General features: G+C 51.9%; 1 protein-coding gene and 1 long non-coding RNA gene across 3 annotated transcripts in view; one reads left to right on the forward strand and one right to left on the reverse strand.

Annotated features, from left to right (window-relative positions):
* Positions 1-8,801, reverse strand: part of Nr4a3 (nuclear receptor subfamily 4 group A member 3) — a 38,408-nt gene extending 29,607 nt beyond the window's left edge. The window contains exons 1-3 of one of the 2 annotated variants that reach the window (XM_027403125.2): positions 8,643-8,801; positions 5,238-5,411; positions 2,160-3,127 (exon numbers count right to left, since the gene is read on the reverse strand). In XM_027403125.2, coding sequence (XP_027258926.1) covers positions 2,160-3,125 — 966 coding nt within the window. In that variant the 5' untranslated portion in view covers positions 3,126-3,127; positions 5,238-5,411; positions 8,643-8,801. The remainder of the gene's footprint in view (positions 1-2,159; positions 3,128-5,237; positions 5,412-8,642) is intronic. The other variant, XM_035439882.1, reaches the window with a different exon arrangement.
* Positions 8,802-9,325: 524 nt separating this feature from the next.
* The window catches only part of LOC107978492, a 74,337-nt gene continuing 70,125 nt past the window's right edge, over positions 9,326-13,537 (forward strand). Inside the window, exon 1 of the long non-coding RNA XR_004768265.1 lies at positions 9,326-9,632. This is a non-coding gene — a long non-coding RNA (uncharacterized LOC107978492). The remainder of the gene's footprint in view (positions 9,633-13,537) is intronic.

Below are 13,537 nucleotides of genomic sequence, written 5' to 3' on the forward strand. Positions count from 1 at the left end.
AAAATCAAACTGCTAAAGGAATGTAGTTATGTGGAAGTAGCTTTGGGAGATCTTGAGTAGGTGACAGACTGGGGCGGGAGAGAGAGAAGGGAGGAGGCTGACCTGGGGTTGGATCCTAGCTCAGTGGTAGAGCACCTGCCTAGCAAGCACAAAGCCCCATCCATGTTCAGTCCCTAACACTGAGGAAAAAAAGCAAAGGCTAACCTAAATGGCTTATTAAAAGGAGGTTCTTCAATGCCTGAAATGCCATAAGCTTGTGTATCTGTGGGGCATTTAAGATGGCAACATCTTTATCCAATCATTCTTTCATTTACCTAGACAATTCAATGAGTGACATGATAACCATTGTCACACCAAAAATTACTGCTTGTTAGTTTGTATGTCCACTGCATGTGCATTGTCACAAATACTTCAGGGTTTTCATTCTTTAATAGCTATTGTTTTATTTCTCTTTAAAGACTAGGAAGTGTTCTTGTATGTTGATATCTTATTTAATACAGCCTTTCGCCTGGGCTTGATCCATTGGTTGGTAAATTAAGATCTAAAGAGAAGACTTGTGTCCAATGTTATAAACTGGTAGGTGGTGACAAGTTAGGATTCCTATTTGAATCTCCCAGCCCCAAGCTCAGCATGCTCCCAAATATGCTCTATTTGCTTCCTAAGTCCTAGTCACTCAATCAGCACCCCACTTCACCTATGTCATTTGTGTGGGTCTGCAATGCCTGAAATATCAGTAGGTTAGGGTGTGAAGAGAATAACGCAGAAATGTCTAGAACCACCTGAGACTCAATGACAAAAGAAGAGAATAAGTAAGCTGACCTCCCCCTCACCAAAACACACCACACACACACAAACACACACACACACACACACACACACACACACACACACACACACACGCACGCACGCACACACACACACACACACACACACACACACACACACACACACACACACACGGGGTGGAAAGAGCAGTCCCTATCCCACATGCAAGCCACGGCACTGCACAAGCTTGCCCAAGAGGTTCGTCTCTAGGGTTTAGTTTTCTTTGCTGATAAATATGGGGAGGCTGATGACACTCCCCCTGTAAAATTCTCCAGCATGTCTATGAGAGAATGACTAACATGGGTAGAGTGTGTGTGTGTGTGTGTGTGTGTGTGTGTGTGTGTGTGTATGTGTGTATGTGTGTATGTGTGTATGTGTGTGTATGTGTGTGTATGTGTGTGTATGCATGGTGTGTGTGTATGAGTGTGGTGTGAGTGTGGTGTGCATGTGTGGTGTGTGTGTGTGGTGTGTGTGTGTATGTGTGTGGTGTGAGTGTGGTGTGCATGTGTGGTGTGTGTGTGTTCGCTCTTGCGTGCTCACAGATGCAGGGAGGCAAGTGTTCCTAGAGAGCAGGGTAGATTGGCAAGGCCCGAGTTCTACCTTCTGCCCTTCTCTGGAGGAAGCTGTCCCAAAATGCCTCTAGCCATTCACACCCTGTTCCCTGCCCATTCTGCCACTGCAGAGCTATGAAAAGGAGGTATCTTGGGAGCACACAGGTATGAGCTGACCTCCTGTCTCCACCTCACTCTCTTGAGTATGAATTCTGTGGCAGTTGAATGACCTCTCTTGAACCCCCATTTTCTCCTATAAGAAGTAGGGATAATTATCCTCTATCTTCAAAGCACACTGACTAAAAACAGCTAGTGAGTGACCAAAATTCAATCTTAAGTGTGTCTGATTCTAGCCTTGCAGCTCTTCCTGTGAAGACTGATACACAATGCCCAGGCTTGACATACAGGCGATATTCTCTCAGATGCTCTGGGTGTACAGGGAAGGGATAATGACATTTGGGCCCTGTTGAAGTTTAGGTTGTTTAGAGGATTTGCAGAAGACCCTGTGAAGGAAGAAGAAACAACAAAACAAAACGAAACAAAATCTCTCAGAAGGCAATGACAGGTCAAGAGGTTGGGTCAGACCCATCAAATGCATGGACAGCTTGTTGTTCAAGACTTCGAGTTTAAAAAGCAAGATGGGTTTCAAGTTCTAGCCTAGAAATAGGAATGCATAGTGAGTGAGCTTTCATACTGGCAGGGGCAAGATACACCCACTTAGATGCCTCAGCAAGGGGCCTGACTGCAGAGTGGAGGAAGCACCTGGAGGAGGCATGCTCTCACCTTGAAGAAGCCCTTGCAGCCTTCGCAGGTGCGTACCCCATAGTGCTGGCAGGCGGCATTGTCCCCGCACACCGCACACGTGCCCTCGCCGGAGGATGAGCTCCTGTTGGGTGGCGATGGTAGGCTGGGGCTCTCTCCCAGCAGGCTGGACGCGGTAGGGGATGCTGTGAGACCCAGCGGTGGGAAGGTCAGCGTGGCCGTCCTCTTGGCCAGCGGGAGCCCATACGGGTGGCCCTCGAGCGCAGAAGCTTGGCTACCCGCTGCGGCTGCGGCTCCTAGAGGCAGACTGAGCGCAGCGGCGGCAGTGGGGTCGTAGCCGAGGTGGTGGCCGCCCGCTGGGCTGGGCGCGGGAGGGTGCGGCGGCGAGGGCTTGAAGTGGAAGATCGGAGGGAAGCGCGCGGCAGCCATTGGGGGCACCGCCTTCATCTGCGGGTCCAGCAGCTGGCCGGGTGCGATGCAGCCAGGCGCCGAGGGCAGCTCCTCGTCCCACAGCGCCCCCGCCTGCGGGGGGAAGCCTGGAGTGGTCGGCGTGGACGGCGGAGACTGCTTGAAGTACATGGAAGTACTGGGCACTACGTCGTCCTCGGGGCCAGAGGGAGGAGGAATGGACGGCTGTTGTTGCTGCTGCTGGTGATGGTGGTGGTGATGGTGGTGGTGATGGTGGTGGTGGTGGTAACCATGCTCACGGCCCTCTTCCATCTTGATCAAAGGCCGCGGCCCGGAAGGTGGCATTTGGTACAGGCAGGAGGGCTTGAGTTCGCAGCTGCTGGGGTAGCCCTCCATGAAGGTACTGAAGCTGGGCAGGGACGTCGTGGCGGTGGCCATGATCCCTGTGCTACCGAGGTCCATGGTCAACTTGGCGTAGTCGGGGTTCATGATTTCTGTGGTGTATTCCGAGCCATACGTCTGCGTGGCGTAAGTGGACCCTGGAGGCGAAGGGCTATATTGGGCTTGCACGCAGGGCATATCTGCAGGGACAGAGACAGGGGCCCAGAAGTCAGTCGACACTCTTTTGCCAGCTGGATTCACTGCTCTTGAATCAGGAAACAGAGGAAGTGGCATCCTCTCCCCGCTGCTGGCAAAGACAGAGTGCCCCATGCTTACTTTCCTCCTCCTTGGTAGGAAGACAGCTGAGTCCCTGACTGACAAAGGGGTAAGGGGTGCGGGGAGAACCTGAGCTCCTGGGGGCGACTACACTCTCCCTTGCTCTGTTCACCAGACTGGATACAAACATTATCCCTGATAAGCCTAGAGAATTTAAAAAAAAAAATAGTTTAAGTACTAAAAACCAACTGGAGTGGTCTCCCTAGCCATAGGCAGAGTTAAGGGAAAGGAAGGGAATGCCTTGTTAGTTGATTTGGGTAGAAGGAGGCCATTGGTCTCTTAAGACATACACACATTAATTTGTAAACCCATGAGTTAGTGAGAAAGATGTCCTGTGTGGGACAAGGGAGGCAGTGACATGCTAACATTTTATGAGTGCCAACTAAGGCTGCCCACACAAGTTGTGGTCCCTGCTTCCCACCCACTCCTCCAAACAGGATTAGCAGCCTGCACAAACTGGACCCCTACTGATGACTTCAGCCAGCTTAAGTGATGAGGTGGGCATGTAGGCCCAGGAAATGGACTCGGGGGAGTTGGTGCCATCTGCAAAGAAGATGATCAGCTGCAACACAGCACACCCACCAAACCTGCTTGCTCTGTGCTATACTGTGTGCTCGGATGTATATACATATACACTTCCCAACTCTGACTAACAACAGCATTCTGATCTAGTAAGATCAAAGCCATTTTATAACAACAGTTAACAGTTCTTCTAACAGTTAGTCTAGGTATTTTCTCATGATGGGAGGAGAAGAAGAGAGCAATTTCAAAGCAGATGCAGTTTCTCTGCCAGTGTACCTCGGCTGAACCCTCAAAGCCCCTGGTATCTATCTGAGGCGCTTGCTATATTCACAGAGGTTGAGGTGGGTGAGAAGGCCCTGAGAGTTACTGGCTCTAGTGGATGATTTTTCTAATAATTTTCCTTTTGTATGACTAGATCAAAGTGGTAACACGGGGAGTTTCTGGTGGTTGGTTTTTCCGAGTCAAAGGAAACCCAGGTGCTTAACTTCTTGGAGGGTGTGGTGTGAAGGTGTGACTAACAGAGAATCGAATGCTTCACCTTTCCTTTGACATCTTTCTCTTACCCACATTTCCAAATCTGATTGAGTCATGCCTGTATGGGATGAAATCTTGACTTGAAAAAAAAGGTGGTGAGGGCCTGTTGGAAGAAGCAGCCATGAGGAGGAACCAGTTCAAGTCTGCCTTCTTTTCAAGGGAGGCCTTATGAGGTAGCTTGAAGCTAAGGATGATTTATCTTGGTGTCTACTTCTTAGGCTGGAATGAAAGTTGGTCATTTTAGAGAAAGAACATGGCCCGGTCTTTCCATCTTTCCCCTCTCTTTGTATCCCTAGAACTTCCCCTTAGAGTCACCTGTCATTCTTCCTTGCTGTCCTCTCCCTATTGCTCTTTGTCTTTCTGAAGTCTCCAGCACGAGGGTGAGTGTTTCTCTGTTTTTTTGGTGCCTACACAGGCCTGATTCTTCCTATCTCTTTAGAAAATTTGTACAAACCAAGTCTGAGGCCCTTACATTCACATGTCTGTCTTTAGTTCCCATGGGTTTTTTTCCTTGTCTCTGGGCCTCAGTCATCCAAACTCCTGCACCACAAAAGATTTGGGTGTTAGACCAATAAAAATGATCCCTTTCTCTCCTGGTGATTCCTTAAATGAAAATGTTGTATATGAAAGAACAAAAATAAAGCCATTAAAAACAAACTATCCTAATCTCTTTGGAGTATTTGCTTTTCTTCTTAGGAAACATAATTTTGAAAAATGTTTCATGTAATCTCAATTGCTCTGCTTGGTAGCAACAGGGTGTGGTATGCAGAGAAGCTTCGTGTCAGGGAGCCACCTGTGCTGTGAAATCCGGGGCCAGCAGCCTTGTGTTGGTACTGGGCAAGTTGACCAGACTACCTGCTGGGAGCTGGTTTCTCCACCATTTCCCTTGACCAGGAGGAATAAGGGCTTCAGACCTACCTGGAGGGTATCTTGCGCGCTGAATGGTGGGGCTGGGGGTCTCTCCAGCGGAGGCTGAGAGTGTAGGAGGGGGGGACGTCGGGATAGGCGAAGCAGCGGCTGCCCTGCCCAGCTCTGCTGAGGATCCAGGCTCAGCGCCCAGGTTTGTCGGGCTGCGCTCTCCCGCAGTGGGCTCTGCAGGCACCCAGAGAGGGGACAAAGATTGTGGTAAGAGTAGGTTGGGTCATCTTTCCTAAGGTTGGATGAAAGGGGTGGGGGCGGAGGACCTGTAGAAATGCTAGTTAATTACAAAGAATTATCATAAGATTAAGTGAAAGTGTTTAGGGCTCACGGAATCCTTGGGCAGGGAGCATCACATTGCCGTGGGGTAGCTAAGGGAAGGTTGCCGTCACCCAGTGAGCTCACAGCCCTTTTGTGGTACTCGATCTGTTGCTAAAAAGCCCCATGGCCTATCGCAGCCCAGAAATTGATTTTTTTTTACATTCACTGTTGGTTCCCTGCTTGGGAAGTCAGGGAGACCGAAGAAAGAACACTTGAGGAACGAATATGGCCCGAATTTGGGGGGGGGGGTGGTGTCAGTGAGTATACAGGAAAAGAAAATAGCCATCTTTCAGCTCCGATGGCCTCCACTCCTCAAACACAAATTTTACACGCCGCGTAGGAAACGCACAAGGTCCGGAACGAATGCATGAATGCCCGGAGGAATTAAGAAAGTCTGCGCTTTTCATTCTAAATGCTAATGGAGCTTCCCTTCTATTAGTCGCGAGTTTCGGGGGCCAGGGGTCAAGCAAACAAAAGGGCACAGAGGAAAGGAGGCCTGTTCTGGGAGCCGCGCGCTCAGGCGGACAGCTTTGGCGGAGGCTGCGGCGGACCAAGGGAGGTCCCCAGCATTCAGCGGGCGGTATCCCCGAGGGTGGGCGGCTTTAAGGCTCCAGGCCACCCGGTTGCTCAGAGGGGGTACATTCCGGAGGGCACCCAGAGCGGCTCCCGGGCGAAGGTCCTGGTGCACAGCCTAGTGAAACTTTGTAGCTGGAAGTGCAGCTTGCCTGGCAGGGAGGAGGGCTCCAGCTGCCCCAAACTCCGGCTTATAGCGCCCCCTTTGTTTAGGGTGGGCACTGCTCAATGGTTAGGAACGTGCCCACCCCACCCCCCGCCCGGGGGGGTACCCAACCCTCAAACTAACCAAAAGACCTCTGGTGAGCGATGGACCCAAGGGTGGGGTAAATTTCATCTCCTGCCGCTCCGGTACCCCGAGTTTGCTTGTAGCGAGAAAGGGGCTCGGATTCCCTGGGTCTAGGAAATTCTCGATGGCCAGGAAATGGGGGGATTCCCTTGCCATCCTCAGTCCGATGTACTCCGACGGAAATCTTGCGCTTGCTGAAGCGCTGGCACGAGTGGATCTTTCCACAGCTGTAGCATGTGCTTCTCGCCCTCCCCCTCTCTCATCTTCAAAACGGGGAGGGGGGCCTTCCAGCAACCCCCTTCCACTGGGTGCGGGTACTCCCACCCTCGCCCGGAGCCTTTCAAGAGCAGTCTTTCTCTATGGGGCAGCCTCTGAACTCGGGTGGGTGGGGGGTCGAGTCTCTCCAGGGAAGGTGTTCCTCTCAGGGGTCGGCACACCGCCCATCCTGCAGACCAGCCCAGCACCCCATCGCTCTCTCCGCCCCCCATCGTCCGGTTACCTAGGCAAAGCCTCTGCGCCTGGAAACACGTTCTGTCGCTCCGGCTCGTGGCCGCTGGGGCCGGGTGCACAGAGCATCGGGGTTGTAAATTAGGAAGAAATAACTACCTCTGTCAAAGCCCTTTTCTTTCTCCGGGGCAGACGAAGGGAACACCCCCGTGTTCCCCTCCCCGTGGTGAAGTGTGTGGAGGAAACCGTGAAACACACCATTGTGACCCGGGCTCCTCCGCGGAGTTTCCAACCTCTGGTATGGGGGCGGAGGTTGGGCGGGGGCAAGAGAGGTGGAGGAGAGACTAGCAGAAAGGGAAAGACAGAGATTCTCAGAAAGATCGAGGGAGTCGAGACAAACCCCGGGGGAGAATTTCTGTGAGCGAGTGCTGGGTGCCGGTTGGGGGTGGTGGTGGTCTGTGGAGGGAGAGAGCTCTGGCCCTAAGAGCCTTTGGTTTTCACGTTATACTTATCTTATTCGGTTAAAACAACTCTAATAAAGTAATTTCATTCATTGTGTTCAGTATGCGCGGTGGGCAGCTTTTCTTTTCCCAACTCGGTTCTATAAAAACATTTCCCGGCTGTTGGACAAGGATCACTAAGAATTGGAACAGCGAGGGAATGGCTGAACCGAGCCCTGTGACCTCTCTCCCAGCACCCAAGGCCCTAGGACAAGCAGCTCTAGGACACTGATGACCACACTCCTCGCGGCTCTTCCCTTGGGAGAACCCGGGCACATAAACAAAAGGCCACCTCCAAGAACGTTCTTGGAAATCAAGGGACCAATGATCATGAGCTCCCTCATGACTGCCGGAAGCCTCCAACAGGTTCGAGAGGTGCCTTTGAAAGCCAGTCTCGGCAGGCTGCGCTCATCTGCTCATCTCTCCCTCTCACCACCGAGAACTTTCCTTTCTACGAAGAGTAAAACACTCGGAACAACTTCTCCGAAAGCGCATTGAAAAGTAACCCAAGCCTTTTCCACACCAGCCCAGGCCTGGAGAAGAGGGACGCAGTCCCCACGCGTGTCGGGGCGCGAGAGTCGGCAATTACACCCGATTACCTCCGTGGGGAAAAGTGTAAACCAGCAAGTCGGCGACGCGAGGCAGACGTGCCTAGTGGAGCCCTGGGCTCATTTCAATACAATAAGCCGCATTCCTACAATTACACCCTCTTTGCTGAGCTCCTCCAGCGCCTCTGCTAACTCCGGCCGCTGCTGCCCAGGCTCCGTCCCTTCTAAGCTTTCTCCTACACAACCATCTCCGTTTCACCATTAGGCACATTAACTTGGACCCACCAGAGTCCCTATTTTCAATCCCACTTAAAAGGCAGGGAAATTACTGCCGTTCATCACCGGGGCTCCAACTCTCTGCCGCCGCCGCTGCCGCCGCCGCCGCCGCCGCCGAGAGCATCATTACCATGACAACTAGAGCCGAAATACCCTGAATTACAACGCTGGAGCTGCTACAGCACAAATGCAGGTCCTCCTCTTTGTTAGAGGCTTTTCGACTCTTTGGGTGGGGAGAGGAATCTCACAAGCTCCAGAGTCCCCGAGGGCCAGCTACAGGGGAAAAGTTACAGATTGGAACCCACCCGCCACTTGGCGAGCAAAGCCGGAGTGGGGAGGCGAGTGTGTGCGGGGGCACCCCACACTCAAAGTTGTCAATTTAAGGAGCGACGCTCCCCAGCGCGCCAACTTTTAAGCAAGTCCCCATATTAACTGAGCAAATCATACGTACTTGAGTGCTGTGGCGGTTCCGTCTTTAGAGCGAGTTTCTAGAGAGCGGTCCCGAAATCTGGACTGGGGGAGAGTCGCAGCTGCTGTCCCGGAAGGGCTGCGGTGCACAAGCCCAGCGGCTCCCAGAGGCGGTGAGCGGCTGGCGGGGGATGCTGCGATCCCAACTCATGGGAGAGCGCCGCCGAGAGGTTCCGCCGGCGTCCAGTCTCCTGCTGCGACCCGGGGGTAGGATGTCGCTGCCGTTCCCACCTCCACGGCCACTGCCCGCTCGGTCAGCGCTGCAAAGTGAGCCCAGGAGGGGCGTCCGGCTGCGGCGCCGCGCGGCACCGGCGAGGGCGCCGGGCGAGAGGGGTGTGAGCGCGCGGGAGAGAGTGGAGTGTGTGTGAGGAGCGTGTGAGCGCGCGTGTGTCTGTGTGTGCGAGTGAAGGAGCGGGTGTGAGCGCGTCTGTGTATGGGGAACGGAGGAGGAGCAGGCGCTGGAGGGGTGGGGGGCGGGAGGCAGGAGACTCGGCTCTCCCGGCTGCGCGTTCGCTCGCTCTCTCGGCACGTCATTTATGCCACAGGAGCCCTAGCGGCCTCTCCATAGAGTGCCTGGAATGCGAGACGTCAATGTGACGCCATGGGACGCTACGTCACCCTCCTCCTCCCTCCCCTGGCCCAGCCGGTTCCGCGTGTGCGAGGGTGTGTGTGTGTGTGTGTGTGTGTGTGTGTGCGCGTGTGTGTGTGCGCGCGTTCCCCGGCTATTTGCACGGCCGCACAATGGAAACCGCGGGGAGCTGCCGACTCTGGCCCCGAGGCTTCTCAGACCCGCGCGGCCAATCTCTCCGCACCCGAGCCGCTCGCCAGGGCGCTCGTCTACCGGAGGGTGCCGCAGCCAGCCGGCGGGTCAGGCGGGACCGCCCAGCTGTCAGGCTCCGGGTGGAGTAGAGTTGGAGGAGTGCTGCTGGCTGGCCTCCGAGGCTGCCCCGAGGCATCCAGCCAGGTCGAGGGGGTAAGAGAGAGGACAGCTCTTCCGAAAGGGAAGGCTCGGCCAGCCAGTTTCTCCGAGTGACCTGGCAGTCACTGCTGAAGGAGTCTGGCACCAGCCCGAAGACTCCCCGAGGTGCAGCTGTGCTTTCCTCATGCAATGGTTCTAAGGCTGTTTACGTCTCTCTGGCCCTCTGCGCCTAGGCTAATTTGCCGCCTCCCCCTCCTCCTCCTCCTGTCTGTTGCTGGTGTTTCGCACTGGGATGCAGACTGGCTCCAGGACAAAATTTTATTTCTTTATACTTATGGTGTGGGGTGCTTTACTGGACACTTTATAACCCAAAGAAGTGCACATCCAGCCAGGCGCGCGCTGCACGAGAAACTATATGTAAAACAAACACACCACACGCGTTGAGCAGCTGAGCGAGTATGACTGTTAAACAGAGCGTCTCTCCTCCCCAGCACCGGGTCACACAGGGAACTCCACTCGCACTTTCACTTTTTTTGAGGGTTGTAGACGCCTCCCCTCCCTCCCAACTCTCAAATGAAATATTTCAAAATCAATCAACGGGATTTATTAATCTGTCTCTAGGGGATGTCCTATGGTCACCCGGGACACATTTGTCTTCTTAGTTATGCAGAAAGCCTGGGCGATTATATGAGAGACAGCAATTTCTTCTTGGAAATGAACTTAGGGTGTCACTTTCTTGTTGAAAACAAAACAAAACAAAAAACAACTCTTAGTTCCAAAGGTTGCTGCTAAATGGAAGTAACCTTTCTCAGAAATTATTATTATTATTATTATTTTTTACGAAGGAAATGCTTGAATGAAACAATCCAGACATCTGCGGTCTCTGGTGGCCTGCTAGAATCTCAGGTGGCATTTTCTTTAGACCTGTCCCAACATTTGAGCGTGTGGGTGTCATAGTTGGGGGAAGAGGATCCCCTTGTGGTAGCACACGTTTCAGAATCGAAGAAGGTTCGAGCTAGGACCAGGGACTCGAAAATCAAAACAACAAGTGTCTGTAAGTCTACGCCTCCACTTTCACTTCAGCAAGCTAGTGTGCCTAAGACCAGGAGAGGACGCTCCGAAAGTTGCCCTCACCCAGTGGAACCGAGCCCCCTGTCGCCTGCGGGTGCGTTCCCATCCCCGCCCAGAAGGAAGGAGGGCGCTCCTACATTGTATCCATTCAAAGGCTGGGGGTTGGGGGAGCAGGACCTGGAGCCGCGCGGCGCTGACGCACGCGAGGCGCGTGATTGACGCAGGCGATGTTACTAAATTGGGCGGTTGGCCGGGCCCTAGCGGCGGCGCGCGCGGCAGATAGCGGAGTAGGTTCCCCTCGGTCACCCCCGCCCGTCTCCATTCAGCGCGCGCGGGCGGGGTGAGGCGGGCGGGGGCGGGGCGGGACGCGCGCGGCCGTCTCGGGATCCGGCGAACCAAATATAGATGGGTCCGGACTATTTTTAGTGGGGCCTCGGGAGCGCGCTCGCGCCGCAAGAAGGGGCGCCCCGGCTCGGCCCGGAGCGCGGACGGCGGAGTCGCCATCTTGTACTCGGCTCGACCCTATCTGGTGCCGGGGAACGTGGGACCGAGGGCCCGGGGCTGGAAGGAGGCGCGGGCGCGAGCGGGGCGCGTTGCCGGTGGCACGCGCGTGCTCTAAGTGGAGCGCGGTGATCCCCCATCCGCCCGCCCGGGCTCTGCAAACCTCTGGGCCAGGTCTCGCCACCGGGCCTGCCGGGCGGGCCCTGACTCGCGAAGGGGCGGAGCTGCCTGCGGCCACCACTTCCTGAGAGCCGGGGATACCCATCCCGGACGTCACGGAGGAGCCGAGGCGGCGGTGGCGGCCCAGGACTCAGGCTGCACTTGCATCATGGGTGCAGCAGCAGCTGCCCCGCTCCTTTGTGCCTTTTTCCCCCTATTGAGTAACTGCTTTGTTAACCGAAAATACCATGACGGACCAGTGTGATCACCAGTTCCAGACCTCAAAGAAAGTGAAGCTGTCAGGCAAGAAGAGGGAGACTTCCCCCAGCCGGCTGTGATGGTATCTGGTGGGTGGGTGTGTAGAGAAGCACTTGACAGTTTTCCACGTATTACTTCTTGCCTAACTCTTCACCCTTAAGAAAGTTTAAAAATACCTTTATTTCCATGCTGTAAAAGTTTCATCTGTGTTCTGCACCCCATCCATTCCCCTTCACGTTAAAAAATCTCATACAGGCTGGACTCACTAACCAGGAACCCTAAAATCAGGTACAATTTTTAGGAGATATAACATCTTTCCATGGATTTATAGAATACATTAGTTACATTTTCTAACTTAATATGTAAAACGTCCTTGTTCACTCGGTTTGTTATAAAGTCACTAACTTTGTTCACATGAATTGGAGGCTTTGGAGATTGAAGTTCAATTTGTTGCTCTGGCAGACAGGCTAAACATTGTCATAGTTTACCAAATACATGATTATACCACTTGCACATTTGTTGGCAATAAAAACCAACATCGTAGATGCTCCTGGATTGAAGAAGTATCCTCTCCCACTTAGTGCTGAAGTGCATAGAGCTCTATACATAAAAACAGATTTATTTTTTTCCCTGCATGGTGGTAGTGGAGGGGAAACCATTATCTTTGTTTACCTCAAAAGATAAATTTCACCTTTAGCTAGCCGAGAATCTCTAGGCATAGATTTTGTCTTTGAGTGAGTATCCTGGCTAATTCTGTGTTACTGTTCTCTTGTGCTTTCTTTTATATATTTTCCTACCTGGGAATCAGTCAGATTACCAGTCGAAGTTTCCTGATGCTCATTTGGGATGAGCCAGTCTACTCTTCCTGGCTGGGACTCCTCAGAGTGGGAAGCTAGATTCACCATTGGAGATTTTCTAGTGGTCACTGATGACTGAAACTCAAATGGAAATCATGGGAGAAAATACAGGGCTTCCTTATAGATCAGGACACCCTCCTCTGCTTAATCAAAGGTCCCCAAACAAATGCAGCTCTTTCCATGGCCCAAACAGAATTTTCCTGTTTTTTTAAAAAAATATATGTTTACAATCCATTCTTTTCTGCATTTAAAGGTCTGATCTATTGCAAATAGAAAATAATATTCTGTGAGTCTCATGCAGTAATTTTTTTTAGAAATCTAGATTACCTTTTGATTACAATATCTCCAATTTTGAGAAACTAAATAGGATAAGTATCTTAATCTGTGGCATAATGAAAGACATTCCAGGTTTGGTCCTTTTTCTAGGAAAAGGACATTCATGCATATTCTAGTTTGTACACACGAAGAAGAGAAATCAATTTCTACTTTTAGAACAGCCAGTCTATTAAAAACTTTCTATACAGTATAGATTTATAAGATAACTATTTCATGTATTTCATTTTGCTGTGGATTTGTAGCTCTAATCTGCCTGCAGGAAAGAAAGATATATTATTCTTGAAAAATAAAATAAGGGATTTGAGGAAATTATGTGTGTGTGATATAAAGCAATTATTTTAGCAAAGTAGGATTAAAAAACTGCTCTAAGAAGAATGGCATGCAATCTTGTTGATTTTTCTAGTGTGTAAAAAATGATTACTGTTAAAAATAAGAAAAGATGAAAAAGAAATGTAATTCAGGAGCTGGGCAGATGGCTCAGTGGGTAAGAAAACTTGCCATGCAAACATGAAGACCAGGGTTTGAATTTCCAGCATGTATGTTTCCATACATGGCTTTGTGCCTGTACTTCAGCTTTGGGGAACAGGAGACCTGCAGATCCTGGGAGTTTGTTGTCTAGCCGGTATTCTCAAACCAGCTTGAAACTATGCTTCTATGAGAGAGGCTGTCTCAGGAGAATAAGGTGGAGAGTATAGAGGGAGACATATATCCTTCTCTGATCTCCACATATATGTGCACCTACATATGTTAATGCCCTGTTCACGCATCATACATGAA

This window comes from Cricetulus griseus, chromosome 2 (genome assembly GCF_003668045.3).
Source record: "Cricetulus griseus strain 17A/GY chromosome 2, alternate assembly CriGri-PICRH-1.0, whole genome shotgun sequence".
Taxonomy (NCBI): domain Eukaryota; kingdom Metazoa; phylum Chordata; class Mammalia; order Rodentia; family Cricetidae; genus Cricetulus; species Cricetulus griseus.